The 19,530-nt window shown below is 35.7% G+C and overlaps 1 protein-coding gene across 1 annotated transcript; it reads left to right on the top strand.

The window, feature by feature from the left end:
* Positions 1–59: 59 nt before the first annotated feature.
* LOC149829739 (AT-hook motif nuclear-localized protein 10-like) lies at positions 60–19,328 on the top strand. Its single transcript, XM_090016076.1, has 6 exons — positions 60–499; positions 2,586–2,638; positions 16,126–16,257; positions 18,307–18,468; positions 18,552–18,819; positions 19,081–19,328. Exons 1-6 carry the CDS (start codon positions 169–171, stop codon positions 19,134–19,136), a joined length of 1,002 nt encoding a protein of 333 aa, XP_089872202.1. The 5' UTR covers positions 60–168; the 3' UTR covers positions 19,137–19,328.
* The last annotated feature ends 202 nt before the right edge of the window (positions 19,329–19,530 follow it).

Here is a 19,530-nt window from a genome sequence, read left to right as displayed (position 1 = left end):
ACTAATAAAAAAAAATATAAGGGAGACTCTCTTTCACAATCCCAAAAAATGAGGAGAGAGAGAGGGAGAGAGAGAGAGAGAGAGTATAATAAATAACTAAGAAAAGGATTTGCCCCCAATTTCTGGTGCTCCTCTTTTTTTTAATGAGATAGCTCTCTTCTTCCATGCATGGAGGGCAATGAGAGCGGCCTCAACTCTTACTACCAGGTAGGCCCATTAGCCAACAATGGCATATTTGGGTCTCCTGCCTCCAACCCAAATGCTTCTTCCTCCTCCCCTTATTCTGAAGGGGCTGCCCTTGTCTTCCCTCACTCGGCTGGTGGGAGACCCACCACCACCGTTGCGGAGGTCGTCCGGAGGAAACGAGGTCGGCCCAGAAAGTACGGTCCCGGTGCAGATGGGTCCGTGAGGCACGCCGCCGCGGTTGGTGTTCCTCTCTCCTCCGTTGCTCGCAAGAAAGAGCCTTCTTCCGCTAAGAAGGCTCAAATGGTCGCTCTCGGTACGCTTTTCGTTCACTCTGGGGGCAACCCATTGATTTTTTTTAGAGTTTTTCAACACTCATTTCTTGTTTTGTGAAAGCTTATTGAAACCCCTATCTTGTTTTTGAGAGTTTTGCTATGTGGTGATGAAAATTTTGGCTTCTATCAATTTCCTTTGCATGGCTGACAATAGCATTGGCTTATGTATTTCTTTGTTCGATTGACTTCAAGCACTTGGTTGTTGGTAGATGAAATGGATACCTTCATGGTTCATTATCGTGCATGGCTTGAGGACTTTTCAGAGGAATCGTTTTCTTGCGCAGTGTGGGTTGTTGAACAAATCGAGTATTTGTTGGAAAAGTTGCAGGAAATATCGTTTTTCAATTCTGATTGTCGCGTTACATGAAACTTGTTGAGTTGGTTGTTTTTACTGAAGAAATGTAGTATTCCATACGAGTGTCTGCAATTATATTGATCCACTTAAGAAATGATTTCGTTGGTAGAGAATGAGTTTTGAGACCTGTGTCTTCATAAGCTTCTTCCTCTTCAGAGCGTCATGATGTGGCTTGGAGGCAGTGAACGCTTGTGCATTTCATTTGCGCACTTACTTTTTGAAAAGGGAATATATGTTCACTTTACTTGCAAGTTTTCAAAGAAATAAAGAGAATTCGTGTTCAGAAGTCTATTCTTGTGGACGGTCCCAAGAAATGTCGAATTGACTCTGTTCAGTGGAGGTATTACTTATCAAGTTTTTTCCCCTCTGTTCCACGACTTCCTTCTGTCATGAAGATGTAATGGAAAGACTTTTCAGAATGATGCCTTTATCATCACTTATCTTCCCTTCGGTTGTGTAGGGTTGAATTAAATGGCTTTCTCTGCCCTGCAAAATAATTGGATGACTTGTTTTATGTGTTATGCAGTGGTTTTTTTGAATTTAACAAAGCCAGTTTATATCACTAAGGATCTATGACTGATCGGGAGATCAATTTCCATTGTAAAAAACAAACAGATTGTTTCTTAGCATGTGGTCTCATCTCTGCGGGCTGTTGTGCAGTAATGAATTTTGGTAAAAGAATCTGCACAAGCATCTATAAACTTCTGTAATATTGTTAACGAATCACATTATTTTCTTTTTCCTTCATCTGCAGTCATTAGTAACAACTATTTAATGGGGATGGAGTTTGAATATGGTTCTGCCAGGTGAAGGTATTCATGGATGGTGGATATAAAAGCTTCTGGCCATGTTGCAAGAAAGGTTCCTAGAATACTTCCTGTTATATGTATGAGACAATCGATACTATAACATGTATTATAGGAGCGTGTTGGGTTGTAGTACTGCAGTGGAGTAGCCATGGGTAGTGAGGTGTATTTTGTAACGGAATTGTGGATTTATAGCAACTTCATTAACAGTTTTTTGTATTAGATGGATGATATGGAGACAAACTGGTTGTCTATTATGTGATAGGGAGGCTTTATAAGTTTGTGTTAACTCCAGCTATCTTATGATGCTCAGTATCGGGCTGCAGAAAGTGAGAAAAGAAGAGATTGCATACAGCTAAATCATATTCTTGTTCAAAATATCCCACTAATTTTGGAAGATAAAAACTAGATGTTTTCTTATTTGTATGTTGTTCTGAAAATATTGTCGCAACAATATCATGACAAGAAGATCTCAAAATATCTTGATTTGTAACATTGTGATATCTTTCTTTTTCTTGTTATTTTTGTCACTGATAATTCCATTTTTTTATTAATCTTGTTTTGAAAACGCTAATAAGAATTATTTTCTTGATTTCTCTAGTTTCATAATTTTCCTTTATTATTTACAACAATACTAAGATTATCTTGAGAACATTGTTTATTTTTTATTTCTCCTAATAGATTGATTCATTAGTAAATTGCTAATGCAAATATCTGTGGTTATAGCTTAGAGCCTTAGATACATATGTTGAGACAACCTTTAAGAATAGCAAATAAATATGTCAAAGGAAGCTTAGCTAGCATCATTAGTAGAGGTATTTTGGGAATGTAATTTGTTGATGCTTTTGGGATGTGACAGTTGAAAATTAATAAACCGTGCTGATCTTGCTTTCAATTATAATGCAGGTAATGCTGGGCAAGGATTTACACCTCATGTGGTCATGGTTGCAGCTGGAGAAGTGGGTATCAGTGTTGTAATTGTATTCTTGTATTTTGATTGAGATTGTGAAACTGCTTGCATCAACGTTCTTTGTACTGTGTCAAAATAAGAAACCTTGATTTTCTCTGTCAATGTCAAATGTTTAACCCGGTCAAACACCAGTTTGATCCTAATTCTCTTAAAAAAACTCCTCGATTTTCTTAGTAAACAGATGTTTTATGATTAAATCTGATTTACTATTAATTCATTCAAAAGAGTCCCACTGAAAGGTGTCTTCAAGTAAGTTTGCATTCTGCAGCTTTTATTTGTTTATTTTGGTGAAGACAATGTCTTTAAAATTTTGGTCTGGTTCACCTCAATTGGTAATGATATGTACATAATGCTATGTTGCTAGACACTCTTTATCTTGCTTTTGCACTTTTTAGTTTAGCATCCAGCAAATTTTCTTTTTTTCTTTTTGCATTATGTATCCTTAGAAACTAATTGATTGATAATTAGAAACAAAAGTTGTGTTTTTAGTTGGTTGAACAAGGTTAGAAAAAATAAAAAATGCAAAAGTGCTGCAAGGCATCATCTTTGTAAAGTTGTTTGAGATTTAGAACCAGAAGCACTTGCGAAGTTGAACCCTAATAGGCTAAAATGATTGTACCACTGAGAATTCATACATGGGTATGCACATTAAGCTATAAGCCTATAAGAGGCAACAAACCTACTTTGTCTGCCTAACATAAATCTCTAAATAATCACAAAGTGTAGGTAAGATAATGTTTGCAACTTTGCAGTATTTTAAATATGATGAGATTCAAATAAAAACTGTTTCAAGTGGAAAATTCGTTGTAAGGAACTATGGATATGGTACCTAGTGTAAGGAAATGAGAACCTCCAATAATGTTCTCCAAGTCACCAAAGTGGATACACAAAAGAGCTACAATAAGATCCACGAAAACACCAAGATGAAGACACAAAAAACCATTCACACAAAACCCACTCAATGGGCACACAAGGAACACTCACAAATAAAAATATTGTTTATTCAAGTGGAATCCATGCAAGAAGCATAACATTAGTGAGGGGGCTTCACCCCTTTATATACACATTCCAAAGAGCCTCCAAAGAGATGTTGGGAGAGGCCGACCCTCCCAACATCCTTTAAGTTTGACTAGTCAACCTTTGTTGACTAGTTGAAATCAAACCAAAAAGAAAAAAAAAGTTAAAAACCTAAACAAACCTAGTTACTTATATATATACATATTAGAGTTACTGGAAGCTTCTTAGATAGGTGGGAAGCCCGCTTCTCGGAAACTCGCTTCGGAAGCGTGATACTCATCGCTTCTGAAACTTTGAGAATTTCGATTCTCCTACGCTTCTCTTATACTTTCTACATGCTTCATCTATTCCTTTTATATGTTTCCTCATTCTACTTTTCATGTTTTTTACGTGTTTCCTCCCACACTTCACACTCACTTCCATGTGCTTTCTTTAAATTGGCAGTCATCTTTTTTCGATTTTGTTAAAAATTTAATTCTTACACTAAAAAATCATGAAATTTAAGAAGTCACTTTTATTTTAGTTTTTATTTGCATTTTATTTTGATTTCCATCCAATTCTTATATTGCTTTTTTTTTAAAATTAATCGCTTCTTACTTCCTATACATTTTAAAATGCATTGCTTGTCGCTTCTGCTTCCCATATCGTTTCCCGCTTCCGCTTCCTAGTCAGGCAACCTTAGTACATATACATATATGTATACGTATGTATGTACAAAATGCATATACATTGTATACATATATTTTCCCTCAAACTTAAGGTTGGATAATCGAAAGTTTGTCCAAGAGAAAGTGAAATCTAGGAGCAGCGAAAGGTTTGGTGAAGAAATCTGCCAACTGATATTCGGAAGTAACATATGGAAGATCAATAGTGCCATGTAGATACTCCTCTCGAACATAGTGACAATCTATCTCAATATGCTTGGTACGTTCATGAAAAGGCCAGTTACTGGCAATGTAGAAACAAAACACTTACATTAAAAAACTTTCAATCTAGAGTAATCTGGGACTTGTTTAATTTTTTTTCAATAGGAGATACATTTTTTAAAGAAGAAGATGACATTTTATTAATAAGATAAACTGCAGTTAATACGGCTTCAACCCAAAAATCTTTAGGTACTTGGTTTGTAATAAGCAAAGTTCTTGTTGTTTTTATAATATGCCTATGCTGCCTTTCAGCTAAACCATTTTGTTGAGGGGTATAAGGACAAGATTTTTGATGTGTGATACCGTATAGGTCTAGGTAATTTCTTTTGATAAAATTTTTTCTCCTGAATCAGTGCGAAAAATGGAAATATCATTCTTGAATTGATTTTTGACTAAATTGTGAAATATTTGAAAATGTAAGAAAGCTTCAGACTTGTTTAAGGAAATAAATCCAAGCGTGTCTCATAAAATCATCCACAAAGATTACATAATACATAAAACCACATTTTGATATAACAGGTGTTGGTCCCCATATAACTGAATATATTAACTCAAGTGGTCGGAAAGAAACAAAGGTTCTTTCTTGAAATGGTAATCTCTTTATTTTACCAAGAATACAATTTTCACATGTAAAATTTTCAAAATTACAAAATTTTTACATCTTTTAAAAAAACTAAATCTTGGATGTATTAGGATGGCCAAGTCTCTTATGCCATAGATCCAAATCCAAATTATAAACATTACAACAAAATATATTCTTGGGTATTTTAAAAAAATTCATGTAGTAGAAACCTCCTTCTCTATGGCTTTCCCTAATAAGCTTCCCTGACTAGCGATCCTACACTCGATAATCATGAGAGGAGAAGGAAACATTACATCCATAGTTAGATAATTGAGAAACAAATAAAAGATTTAAGTTTCATTGATTTAGCTATTAATTTCAACATAGAAAAAAAAGGTTATGTGTGTGTGCACAACACACCATTGGCCTGATTCTCATGTGCACGCAACACACGCCACAAGGTTTATCGAACCGGACACATAACTACAGTAAAAGCATAGGTTTCGATGGACTAGACATGATCAACAATCATCAAATCACTATGTCTGATTTGACCCATGCGAACCTAAGACACTTATCGAATCAAGTAAGAGGATCCTGTACCTTGCTTTTAGATTTGCGAAAATGTAGAGGAAGAAGGAGGAGACGTTGAAGAGGTTCTTCTCTCTCTCTCTCTCTCTCTCTCTCTCTCTTTTCTACTTGACGTTTTTGGGAGAGAGAAGCTTAGCCTCTCTCTTATAATTCAAGAGATTTCTTCTTAGGGGGTGACGCGCCCTTCTAGACAGACTTGGGTTAGAGTTCTACTAAAGGTAGAACTCTTCCCTATCATGACTACTTTTAATATATATATATATATATTTATTTTAAAATTCAAGTTTTAAATTCCTCTTTATTTTAAAAGTTTATGGATGGATTATGGCTCTGGGCTAGATCCATGACCCTAGTCCAAATCTGTTTGGATTTAGCCCATATATACATATAGATATATTCATGGGTATTAGTCAATATGGACCCTGGACCATGTCCAGATTCATATTGATGTCAGCACCTATATATGTATATATATATACATATACAAGGGTCTTAGCCAATATGGATCCTGGATTGGATCCAGATCCATATTGACGTCAACCCCCATATATATTTATATGGATCTCGTCAATGGGTCTTGGACCAGGTCCAAATTCACTTGACGTCAGCCCACATATATGAACATGTATTTTTTTATATTATTTTCAATTTTAGACATATAAAATATAATTATTTAATTAAAAATTGTATTTATAAACTTGAAAATATAGGAAAAATTATGAGATATTACATTATGTGGTTTCTTAAACTCTTAAATACTATGCTTTTCATGTTGTTTGCAAAATACTAATTTTTGTTGTATTTTTTTTTATCGTTATGATCATTGGTGACTGTAAGCATGTGTCAAAGCATGATTTTTGGGTATATTATGCCAATTTCATGTCAAAAATGTGTTCGTTAAGAACTTTAGATTCTTGTATGATATATACCTTGAGTCATCATGATTTTAAATTATTTGGTAATACCATGGATATTTTTTATGCTCTCATATCAACATGCTCATGTCCCATATTTTTATGATTATGTGGCTTCAATGGTTGACTTTAAGATGTTGCACTCATTGTGCAAAATTAATTCTTTGAAAACATCCTTGATTGATTATGCTTGAGAATGATCTTGGATTTTGTGTTCATTTTTCTTTGTCATTCGTATTGAAAATGACTTTTGCATTGGATGCTTTGTTCACATATATTTGAATGCATTTTGTGTGACATAATATTAACTTGCTTTCCCATTATGGATTGTATTTTGCCCCTTAGTGGGTTCTTGTGCTTGTGCCCCTTAGAAGGTTTATATTTGATGCATTGTGAGTGATATTTAGTATATGGTATAAAAATTCATAGCTTTTGTATAGCAATGCGGTTATAAGTTATTAGATTATCTTATTGCTTTCAGTATTCATGATTGGTGATAATTATGTATGCTCTTAGATTTATATATGGTTCTTTGAGAATCTCTATATGTGTTTTTTCCTTAATGTTACATGTCATTGTTGTCCCATAGTAGACTTATGATCTAAATTGAGCTATCTTTCTATATAGCTTGCTTATATTGGTCATGATCATTCACCATGTTATTGATATAATCTTGATTGCCTTTGCTTGCAAAAGATTTATGAAAAATTATCAATTGATATCTTGTTGTGCACATGATTTATCTATCTATATTGGGTTTGGTTGAGAATTTTGTTTTTCAAATTGATTCTTATGTATAAACTCTCTTATTTGGAAATCAGTTTTCATGTGCTTATATCGCCTTCTTATGACATTTGTTTTGTCCATCACAAAATTTTATATGATGCATCATTTCTTTCTGGCCTTGTTGTTGGGTCGAAGTTAGCCGTTGAGGTGAGTTATGCGTGCACTTCAAGTCATCTTATCAGTTTGAATTATCAAGTTTATGAATGTCGTATTGACACTTATCTTGGGTCTGAATGATAGTTGGTTGGCCTCTGGATGAATATTGCTTTTTTTGAACCAGAGATGTTTGTTGGGGTGAGTTGTGTGCACCTCGGTTTTTGTCAGTTTAGATTGTCAGCATATAGTTTGGCCCTAACTTACGGTTGTTTGATCTCTGATTCTGTAAATGTGTTTTATCACTCATTTGTATATTTGGCCATTGTTATTATGATGAATACTTATAATTATGTTTATCCACGATGACTATCTATTTTTGAAACTATGGTGTTTCGAAAGTTTGTAAAATTTAATATCCCTGCTTTGATTTGTAAATCTTTTTTCTTGTCTTCTTGATGACATTAGTTTGATTTCATTACAAGCTCTCTTTATCTCGTTGGTTTCTTCACTCATATCTCTTATTTGGGTGTTATTTTTGTTAGACAAGAGATATTTTTTATCAATGTGGTGAGTTATGTGGACCCATTGATGGTATTTGCAATTTTATAATCATTTATGAGGTGAGGCACATGCATCTCTTGTGGTTGTAGCTGGTGTTGTTATTTTCGATTACCAGTTTATTGGTGCATGGTCACCGGTTTGGTAATAGCTGACATTTGTGTTTGATCTCTTGTCCTATGAGCTGATACACTTCAATTTTGAGGTTTTGAGTTGGAGGTCTAATGAGGTGATTACTTGTGGTGACCAAACTATTGTTGGGATTTGCCAATATCATTTCTCCTTTTGTGATATTAAACTTTGTTGTATGTGGGATTTTAAAAATCTCTTCATGTGTTTTCTAATCTTTCCACTACCCTTTACCCTTATATGCGAAATAATTATGTTTGAATGATCCATTAGCGTGCATTATGATATGCCTTGATTTCATAGGTTGATACATATTGAATGTATTTAGTGATGTTACTATTATTGAAATTTAAATTGTTGTGATCATTTTTGTATAAAATATCTATCTAACCAAACTATTGTTGCAGAGTATCACTTCTCTTGTTTTTGTTGTATGTGAGATTTTGAATTTCCTCATTGTTTCCCTTGTACATTTGTAAGAAAAATGATTATTCTTTGAAAAACCCTTTCCATGAATATTTTATTTCCTCGTATGGATTTAACTCCATGGTGAGTTGTCTTGTTTAATTGTTCTCTTTAGATCTTGTTCTTGATAGTTAAAGATTCGTATTCATGTGTTAAATATAACTACATGTTGGATATATGTGTAAATTTAGTCTTCTCCTCTTGTGGGCTGTGTTTAAAGTTTAAAACATTTTGTATGCATGATTGTTGAATTTGCTTAGTATGATACACTATTTATTTTTTTAAAACCTTGGAATGTTATGCAGTGCCGGTCCCAAGCCCGGATAAAGGAGGAGGGTTGCGGTAGGCCATTGACAGCCAGCATAAAAACTTAGTCATACCCTATGAATATAAACCAATATGAGAATTTCGTTGGGGCATTCCCTATTGAGCGACGCGCTGTACTCTATAGGCCTGGAGGCAGTGATAAATGGGTAAGGGTTGCTAGGTCGTCGCCCAGAAGCGACGTGTCACACCGGCGCCCAAGCGTGGTGTCAAATAGGCAAGGGTTCCCTCACTTTGTTGGACGGGTGGGGGTAAAGAAGTTAGTCCAAGACCATAAAATTAGGTTAGCCACTTGAAATATAAGGTCTTTAACTCGTAAGTTGGTAGAGTTAGTAGATGTTATGTGTAGGAGAAAGATTGATATTTTATTTCTACAAGAGACCAAATGGGTAGGTGAGAAGGCAAAAGTGATAGAACCTCGAGGATATAAGATTTGGTATACAGGAATAAATAGAAATAGGAATGGAGTTGGGATTGCTATGAGTCGTGAGTTTATAGATAATGTAGTTGAGGTCCGTAGGAAGGGTGATAGGATTTTACTTATTAAATTAGTATTAGGTACGGATATTATTAATATTATTAGTGTTTATGCACCTCAAGTAGGTTTAGATGATTCCATTAAGCGTCAATTTTGGGAAGATTTAGATGGAGTAGTACAAGGGATATCTTATGGAGAAAAGCTTTTCATCGGCGGTGACCTTAATGGACATGTAGGCATTAGTTGAGATGGATTTGAGAGTATCCATGGAGGCTATGGTATAGGAGAAAGAAACGAAAGTGGAGAAAGGATTTTAGATTTTGGTTTGTCCTATGATATGATCTTAGCAAACACTTAGTGTAGGAAGAGGGAGTCTCACCTAGTAACATTTAAAAGTGGGGTTAATACGAGTCAGATAGATTTTTTCCTACTTAGAAAGAGAGATAGGGGTTGTTGCATCGATTGTAAGGTTATACCAGGGGAGAAAGTGTAGCTACACAATATAGAGTCTTAATTTTAGATCTTAGAATTAGACAATGCCGCAAAAGGGATAGATACTATGTCACATGGGTGCGGGTGCGGGTGCGACACGGGTGCGGTGCAATTTTAAAATTTTTGGACACAGGGACTCGGCTATATATATATATATTATTTTTTAAAAAAGTGCACAGACACAACACAATTTGTGTTTGTGTTTGTGTTTGTGTTTGTGTTTGTGTTTGTGTTTGTGTTTGTGTTTGTGTTTGTGTCTGTGTCTGTGTCTGTGTCTGTGTCTGTGTCTGTGTCTGTGTCTGTGTCTGTGTCCGTGTCCGTGTCCGTGTCCGTGTGCGTGTACGTGCCCGTGCCTGTGCCTGTGCCTGTGCACGGTCACAATTATTATTATTATTTTTTTAAAAAGTGCACAGACACAACACAACACAACACAACACAACACAATCTGTGACTGTGACTGTGACTGTGACTGTGACTGTGACTGTGACTGTGACTGTGACTGTGACTGTGACTGTGACTGTGACTGTGACTGTGACTGTGACTGTGACTCTTTATATTTTTTTAAATAAAAAATATATAAAAATTTGTTTTTTAGGGACAAATGGACATTTTTGGACTCGGTCAAAGTTGACCGAGTCCAAAATGTGGACAGACTCGTCCTTGACTCGTTGATTGAGTCTGACTCAGCGTTGACCGAGTCCAGGCCGAGTCCGAAGCCGCACCCGTGTCGGAGCGTGTCGACTCGGGTGCGGCACCTCCCTAGCAGAGTTTGTATGACTTAGGATAGATATAGGATAAATCCTAGAATTAAGTGGTGGGCACTGAAAGGAGCTAAACAAAGAATGTTTGTAGAGCAGGTAGTTAAGGAAGCTGATTGGTGCATCGAGGATGATTCAGAATCAATGTGGAATAAGATAGCGGGTGGCGTGAGAAAGGTGGCTAAGGAGGTATTGTGTGAGTCTAAAGGCGGTGCACCGCTAGGTAAGGATACATCATTGTGGAACGAGGATGTCAAATTAGCTATTAAGGTTAAAAGAGAGTGTTATAGAAATCTAAGTAAGAGTCGTGATAATGAGAATTTGGAAAAGTATATGATAGCAAAGAAGGAAGCTAAAAAAGTAGTTTGAAATGCGAGGGATAAGGTATATAAAAAGGTTTATGACAAGTTGGATACCAAAGAAGGCGAGAAGGATATTTATAGGCTTGCAAAGATGAGAGATAGAAAATCGAGGGATCTGAGTATGGTTAGATGTATAAAAGATGAAACGAAAGGGTTTTAGTCAAAGATGAGGAGATTAAGGAGAGATGAAAAAATTATTTTGATAAGTTATTTAATGGAAGTCATGCTCAGGATCTTGGAGACTTCTCCATTCCTTTTCATGAGATGAATCATGACTTCATGCGCAAGATTCAAAAGAAAGAAATTGCAGAGGCTTTGAAGAAAATGAAATCAAGAAGGGCAGTTGGCCTAGATGGTATACCTATCGAGGCTTGAAAATGCTTAGGTGAGAAATGTTTAGAATGGTTGACAAATCTTTTTAACAAGATTTGGCGGACAAATAGCATGCCTAATGAGTGGAGGAAGAGTACTTTGGTGCCTTTATATAAGAATAAGGGTGATATACAAGATTACACAAACTATCGGGGTATAAAACTCATGAGTCATACTATGAAACTTTGGGAGAGGGTGATTGAGTATAGGTTGAGGAAGGTTGTCGTGATATCGGAGAATCAATTTGGTTTTATGCCTGGAAGATCAACTATGGAAGCTATACATCTTCTTAGACAACTTATTGAGAGATATAGAGAGAGGAACAAAGATTTGCATATGGTTTTTATTGATTTGGAGAAGGCATACGATATAGTACCTAGGGACGTTCTCTGGTAGACAATGATGAAGAAAGGTGTTTATCTCAAGTACATTAGTATAATTAAAGATATGTATGAAGGAGTAGTAACCAATGTCCGCACTTGTGGAGGGGTGACAACCAATTTTCCTATAACGGTTGGGTTACATCAAGGATCTGCTTTAAGCCCTTTCCTATTTGCTATAGTGATGGATGAGCTTACGAGATCAATTCAAGAAAATGTGCCGTGGTGTATGTTGTTTGCTGATGATATTGTTTTGATTGATGAGTCTAGAGTTGGGGTTAATGCTAAGTTAGAATTATGGAGACAGACATTGGAAGCAAGAGGTTTTAAGTTGAGTAAGAGTAAGACAGAATATATGGAATGTCGGTTTAGTAAGCAACAAAGTAGTGATGAGAGTGTAGTGAAGCTTGGTGAGCAAGAAATACCGGTGGATGATTGTTTCAAATATTTGGGATCTATCATTCAAAAGTATGGAGAAATTGATGGAGATGTAAATCATAGGATAAAGGTTGGGTGGATGAAATGAAAAAGTGCAACTGGAGTGTTGTGCGATCGTAGAATGCCATTGCGGTTGAAGGAAAAGTTTTATAGGACGACTATTAGGCCTGCTTTACTATATGGTACGGAATGTTGGGCTGCCAAGAGACCTCATATTCAAAAAATGAGTGTAGCTGAGATGCGTATTCTTAGATGGATGTGTGAAAATACAATAAAAGATAAGATTCAGAACAAGGAGATACATAAGAAGGTAGGCGCTGTACCCATTGAAAATAAGATGAGAGAGAATCGTTTACGTTGGTTTGGACATATTCAGCGAAGGCCTAATGATGCTCCAGTTAGAAGGATGGAGAAATGAGAAAATATATTAGTTAAAAGAGGTCGGGGTAGGCCTAGGAAGACTTGGATGGAGATGATAGGAAAGGATATGAATGCTTTGAACCTCACCGAGGACATGGTATTGGATAGAAATGATTGGAGGAGAAGGATTCATGTGGAAGACCCAGAATGATTTTCTTTTTTGGTTCATATCGCCGACCCCAATTGTTTTGGGATGAAGGCGTAGTAGTTGTTGTTGTTGGAATGTTATGCATGCATGATTATCTAAATACATGTGCTTGCTTGAATTTTTGTGGACAAATTCTTTAATTAGGATTTATGTTTTCTTGAAATATATGTTTTTGTGACTATCTTTGATGTATGTTCCTCTTATCTATGATTTTGTTTTTCCAAAATTAGTTTTTTAAACCTTTTTTATGTTTAATGCTTTTGATTTTTTTTTACTCACCTTATTGATATTTTCTATATGTTGTATTTTTTTGGTGTGTTTGACTATTCTCTTTCCATCTTGTTTTATGTTTTATGATATATATCTTTGTGTATGATTGGGTTGTTTTGTTAGCTCTATTTAAAGGTTTTCAAGTATTGATGATATTGAAGATCCTAAAGACCCTTTGTATAATAGAGCATATAATGATTTATTTTTTTAAAACCTTGGAATGTTATGCATGCATGATTATCTAAATACACACGCTTGTTTGAATTTTTGTGGACAAATTTTCTAATTAGGATTTATGTTTTCTTGAAATATATGTTTTTGTGACTATCTTTGAGGTATGTTCCTCTTATTTATGATTTTGTTTTTCCAAAATTATTTTTTTAAACCTTTTTTATGTTTAATGCTTTTGAATTTTTTTGACTCACCTTATTGATATTTTCTATGTTGTATTTTTTTTTGGTGTGTTTGACTATCCTCTTTCCATAATATATAACTAATAAATCTATAGTTATTTTTTAAATCTTATTTTATGTTTTATAATATATATCTTCGTGTATAATTGGGTTGTTTTGTAACTCTATTTGAAAGTTCTCAAGTATTGATGATATTGAAGATCCTAAAGACCCTTCGTGTATAATTGGGTTGTATTTTTAAGTTGAGTAAGAGTAAGACTGAATATATGGAATGTCGGTTTAGTAAGCAACGAAGTAGTGATGGGAGTGTAGTGAAGCTTGGTGAGCAAGATATACCGGTGAATGATTATTTCAAATATTTGGGATCCATCATTCAAAAGTATGGAGAAATTGATGGAGATGTAAATCATAGGATAAAGGTTGGGTGGATGAAATGGAAAAGTGCTAATGGAGTGCTGTGCGATCGTAGAATGCCATTGCGGTTGAAGGGAAAGTTTTATAGGACGACTATTAGACCCGCTTTACTATATGGTACGGAATGTTGGGCTGCCAAGAGACATCATATTCAAAAAATGAGTGTAGCTGAGATGCGGATGCTTAGATGGATGTGTGGAAATACAATAAAAGATAAGATTCGGAACGAAGAGATACGTAAGAAGGTAGGTGTTGCACTCATTGAAAATAAGATGCGAGAGAATCGTTTACGGTGGTTTGGACATATTCGGCGAAGGCCTAATGATGCTCCAGTTAGAAGGTTGGAGAAATGGGAAAATATATTAGTTAAAAGAGGTCGGGGTAGGCCTAGGAAGACTTGGATGGAGATGATAGGAAAGGATATGAATGCTTTGAACCTCACCGAGGACATGGCGTTGGATAGAAATGATTGGAGGAAAAGGATTCATGTGGAAGACCCAAAATGAATTTCTTTTTTGGTTCATATCGCTGACCCCAATTGTTTTGGGATGAAGGCGTAGTTGTTGTTGTTGTTGTATTGAAGATCGAGAGCACCTCCTATGTAGAACTTGATGGAGTCAATGAAGACATTTTATGTAAAGGGTTCTTTTGTAATTGCAAACTTACAGTGAGACACTGTAAGTTTGAGGTAGGGGGGTGTTAAGATAAATGTTGTTAAAATGTATATATATATAATATGTATATGTGCAATATATGTATATATATATACATGTATCTATATGTATACATATTTGTATATGTGTATACATATATTATTATATATGTAAATATTGTAACTAGTTGTAACTATTATTTTTCTTTTTTCTTTCTTATATTTAGGTTCTTTTTGGACTAGTCAACATAGAGTTGACTAATCCAATATAGCTGTTGGACTGTTCCAACAGCTCTATTTGGGACTACCTCGTATATATATGGGGGCGTGTGTACTTAAATGTGGTTGAGAGAGTGATAGGTAGTTCTAGGTGTTTTGAGTGTTCTTGAGCATACTTTGTAGTGAGGTTTTTATGTAATCTATATTTTTATTTTTATGTATTTTATTCTTCATTATGAATGAAATCATTTATTCACAAAACTTATATTAGTCTGTATCTTGTTAGTATTCAAATGCATTTCGATTTGGCATTTGGATTATGATTTGGAATGTTGGGTTCCACGCCACTTGGTGACAATGGATTCCTGCACATTGAAAAAGAATCAATAATAAAATGATCTTATAGCAACCATGATGAAAGATCTCTACTCTTTGTACTTTGACTTTTTTCAGTTTTGAAATCGATGTTCTGAATTAGCTCAGGTATTTTAATGTATGGACTTGGAGGTTCTTGTGCATTATCACAGGGTCCTGGGTGTACTAATCCATTGCATTGACTTTTGGATCATATAGATCTTTTACCTTGGTTCTGAAAGTTTAGTTCTCTTTATTTAGTTTACTTCAACTGGGTCAAATCTACTAACTTCAACCAGGTCAAGTTTACTTCAACTTCTTGTGTGCTTGCTGGTTTCAACTGAAACCATGTAGATTATATTTTGAGATTAAATTTCATTTCTTTTCTCAATGTGAACTATGTTTCTTGATCGTAGTATGTTTTTTGATGATCATTATTTCAACTAATAAGATTGTGTTAAAATCATTTCTTGGTGTTTCATTTTCAAGAGTTGTTTGTATGCTTCCTTGGCATGCTTGAGCTGTACAACATTTTAAAAATGGTTCAAGTAATTGATTCCTTTTTCCAAAAATTTCAAGCATTTTGACAGGTCACACATCCCTTATTGTAGAATCTTTACTGTAATTTACAAAACTACTTCAATATCCTTCTGCAGGAAGTTCAGCCATTATAGATGATCGTGCCACACATTGTCCCTAATTACTTTCATTTGATTAATGGATATGTTCCTCGTTTATCCTTGAGTTTTAGAAATTGTTCTGCTTGTTTACATGGGCTGCTTTATGGTTGCAATCTGCTGATCTTCCTATATTCATGCTTATCAACTTAGAATACTGAAATGTTGATAGTTTCATTTGTGTAACTTAATTTTGTATTCTGTTGGTACACATGAGTTTCTATCACACTTCTAGATTTTAAGATTTGTGTTTATGAACAGGATGTTTCCAAGAAAATTATGTCCTTCATGCAGCAACGCAAGCGTGCTATTTGTATCCTGTCAGCAAATGGATCAATATCTAATGCAAGTCTTCGCCAACCAGCAATGTCAGGAGGGACTGTGACATATGAGGTGGAAATCCCTTAAAATTCCTTATCATTACCAGTGAAATGTTTTTGTATCTGCATTTACACATCTATGAATACTAGACACTTAGAAAAAGTATCCATGATAACTTATGATTTTTTTTCCATATTTAATCTAGCAACTTATCACTTGATCCATTTATTTTTAAGAAGCTTTCGTCTTATGTCTATTGGTTTTCAAATGTGAACCCATCATCTTCTTAACATGTTGCCGTACTACTATGCATCCACATATTACAATATCCAGTATTGGTAATGCAGTTTTCTGGGAGATCTTAAAAAATGTCTTTCTTGGGAGACTATTGGGAAAGTCTAGGCAAATTGTAACAGATAAAAAAGTGAAATCTGAAAAATGTAAAGTGGTTGGAAGACAGGGCATTATTGGTGGATTTCCAGCATGACTCCAAATTGCCAAGAGACCTGATTGTACCTTATCTCATTGCCTGATGCATGAAGGGAGGTTTGTTTGTAACCTTTCCCAAGAGTCTCAAAGGTAAGGAATATGAAAGCTGCCTGTCTTATGGAGAAAGTGTCAATATGAATGTTGTCAAATTAGAGTGATGACCTGTGGTGGTAGGTTTCAAAGGATGGCACCTTTCAATCTCATCCTATGGTACCCGGACACTCCATTTTTCCCTCCGTACCCTTGTTGACATGTGTATCCCCACGTCGACACGCCATTTTAGCTTCTGTACATACAAGTTTGTATTTAGTTTATAATTCATAATTATATTTTCAGTTTGTAACTTTATATTTTCAGTATATAATATATATTTTAGATATATCATATATATTTAGATTATATTCAATTTATTTTGTATTTATGTGATATTTAATATATATACAGCCGTGTCCCCGTACCCACTTTTTTTGGAATTGTCATACCCGCACCTGTACCCAGATGACATAGATCTCATCATTTTACATGGCAGGCATGGGTCAGGAATGGAGTTACTCCCTAAGCATCCTGCTTGGTGTTGGAGGTGTTCACCGTGCACTAGGATGTTTTGCCTGGATCTTCAGGAAGATTACACACATTTGTTAATTTAAAGAAATTGGGAGTCTGTCTGGCCAATCGTTGCACTAGGGTTCTGTTCTTTTTTCCAGAAGCTATTTAATCATGCATGGCCTGAATTTGATATGGAGGAATGTCTTGGACTCCTATGTCTTGCTTTGGAGAATTTTTAATTGGACCAGTGACCCTCAGGAAATCAAAGTGGTGACTGATGCCGGCATGGTGGGTAGAGTGGTTGAAAAGGAACTGTTTCAAGGATACCTCGTCCAATATCATGGAAATTCTATATCTGTGCTAAATCGGTTTGGTTGAATTCAAGCCTACCTTCAATCAGAATATCTAGAATAGGAACCTGTAACTCTGATACTATTTGAGCTTTGCTATATTTGGTTGACTCCTAGTCACCATCTGCTTTTACTGATTAATAATTTTTTTTTCCAATAAGGTACTTATTTTCCATCCATCCATTATTCTTCTCTTTCATGTTGTCAAATATTCTTTCTCATGAAGTGATTCTTCACATGGCTTCCCACTTCCTGATTCCTTTCATATCTTAAGTTTGTCTGCTTTTGTTCTCATCTGACAATCATGACAGAGAATATCACCATGCAGGCTTGGAGCCCAACCGTCTGGTAGTTTGTTTATCTCATGTCTATTCTTGTTTCTCACTGACTGCTCATCTTCTCTTTCATGTGCCTCTCATATTTGTATGTTGATTTCCTCTAATTTCTCCATCATAAATTGGAATTAGCTGCCATTCTCCAACTTGTTTCGGTTTCACAATTTTAGTTGAAACATGGTTGATATTTGTTATGCATCATGTGCACCATCATATTCCACCAAACTGTATAACTGGATGTCTGTTTGCCCTTTTCCTTGGAAGTATGTCAATGCGCGGTAGTGCTGTGTAATGTGGTCCACTATGTCAAATGTGTGGCAGTGCCATGTAACCCTGTCTACAGGGGTTGGTGTTTTGATTCTCCTTTCAAAATCACAATGGTTTTACCCGGTCATTTGTAGGGCCGGTTTGAGATTTTGTCATTATCGGGGTCATTCCTACACTCAGAAATTGGTGGAGCATCATCAAGAACTGGTGGACTTAGTGTGTGCTTATCTGGGTCAGATGGTCGTATTGTTGGAGGTGGTGTTGGTGGTCCTTTGATTGCAGCTAGCCCTGTGCAGGTACTGCAATTGTGGGGAACTCTAATTCGTTGGTCTCTCTGCATGCTCTCTTGGTACAAGCCCTAATTGATCAGTATTTACAGGTTATTATTGGTTCATTTGTGATTGATGGAAAGAAAGATTTCAGCCATGCTGGAAAAGTTGAAGCTTCAGCTAGCAACTTGCCGTCATCGATGGTTGGATCATCAGTTACACCTGTAAGCTTTAGATCAATGTCAGATTCATCAAAGTTTTCAGGTAAAGGAGGGAGTAGTGATCATATGGCGGGAAGCGGATTCATGCTTCAACCTCGGACAATGCATATGATTAATCCTCGAGCAACTGATTGGAGTCATCATATTGATTCTGAAGGTAAAGTTTATGGATTTCTGAAAGTTTTGTCTTCATAAGTTTTCACTTTCATAGAGCCGTAGTAGGCTCTGCATCGAGTTAACAGAAATAATTCTGTTGATACTGGTAGTTGGTCATGTGTCTGTTATGCTGAAAGTAGATGAAAGCTTCATCAATCAACTTGCTGAACGTAGTGGTAGTTGCTTTCTGTAATTTCCTATAGATTTTTGTTTCATTTACAGCATAAGTATGCTGTTTGGCTATTTGTGAATGGTTTTGCAGGAAGGGGTGATCGTGATCAATCTCCTGATGACGGAGATGACCATTTGAGAGACTAAACAAGAATCCCAACTTAGATGAAGCCTATTTCGTATACTTATCTGGATCAACATTTATTGACAGGCTCTCTCCTTTCTGTGCCCAATGACCATAATTTCTGTGTACAGGTTCTTATTGTTACATTTTTGCTCCATGATCAGAGATTTTATCTGATTAATTTATGCACAGAAATTCAACACGTTCAGCTTCAACCGTGTTTTACATTTGTATAATTTATTCAGATGGAGCTCAAATTTCCATTTCCCGCCGTTTATTTCCCTGGGAGCATTTGGGAGGAATTAGCCCAGCTGGAGCTCTTGCTAGGCTGATGCTTCCCCCACCCTGTCTGCCTTTCCTGTTCACCGGCAGATGCTGCCAATGAGAGCTCTTAAGTGTTGCAGGCACCTAATCGTG

The sequence above is a fragment of the Nuphar pumila genome, chromosome 8, assembly GCF_984573655.1.
Source record: "Nuphar pumila chromosome 8, dmNupPumi1.hap1.1, whole genome shotgun sequence".
NCBI classification, from domain to species: domain Eukaryota; kingdom Viridiplantae; phylum Streptophyta; class Magnoliopsida; order Nymphaeales; family Nymphaeaceae; genus Nuphar; species Nuphar pumila.
Note: the sequence above shows the minus strand (reverse complement) of the source record. Positions and strands in the feature narration are given on the sequence as shown.

Bases quoted from the DNA above. Each gene is read 5' to 3' on its own strand.
- LOC149829739 (XM_090016076.1), top strand. From the start codon at position 169: ATGGAGGGCAATGAGAGCGGCCTCAACTCTTACTACCAGGTAGGCCCA. The intron at 16,258-18,306 runs GTGGAAATCCCT...GGTCATTTGTAG, and splicing joins GAGGGACTGTGACATATGAG to GGCCGGTTTGAGATTTTGTC. The intron at 18,820-19,080 runs GTAAAGTTTATG...ATGGTTTTGCAG, and splicing joins TCATCATATTGATTCTGAAG to GAAGGGGTGATCGTGATCAA.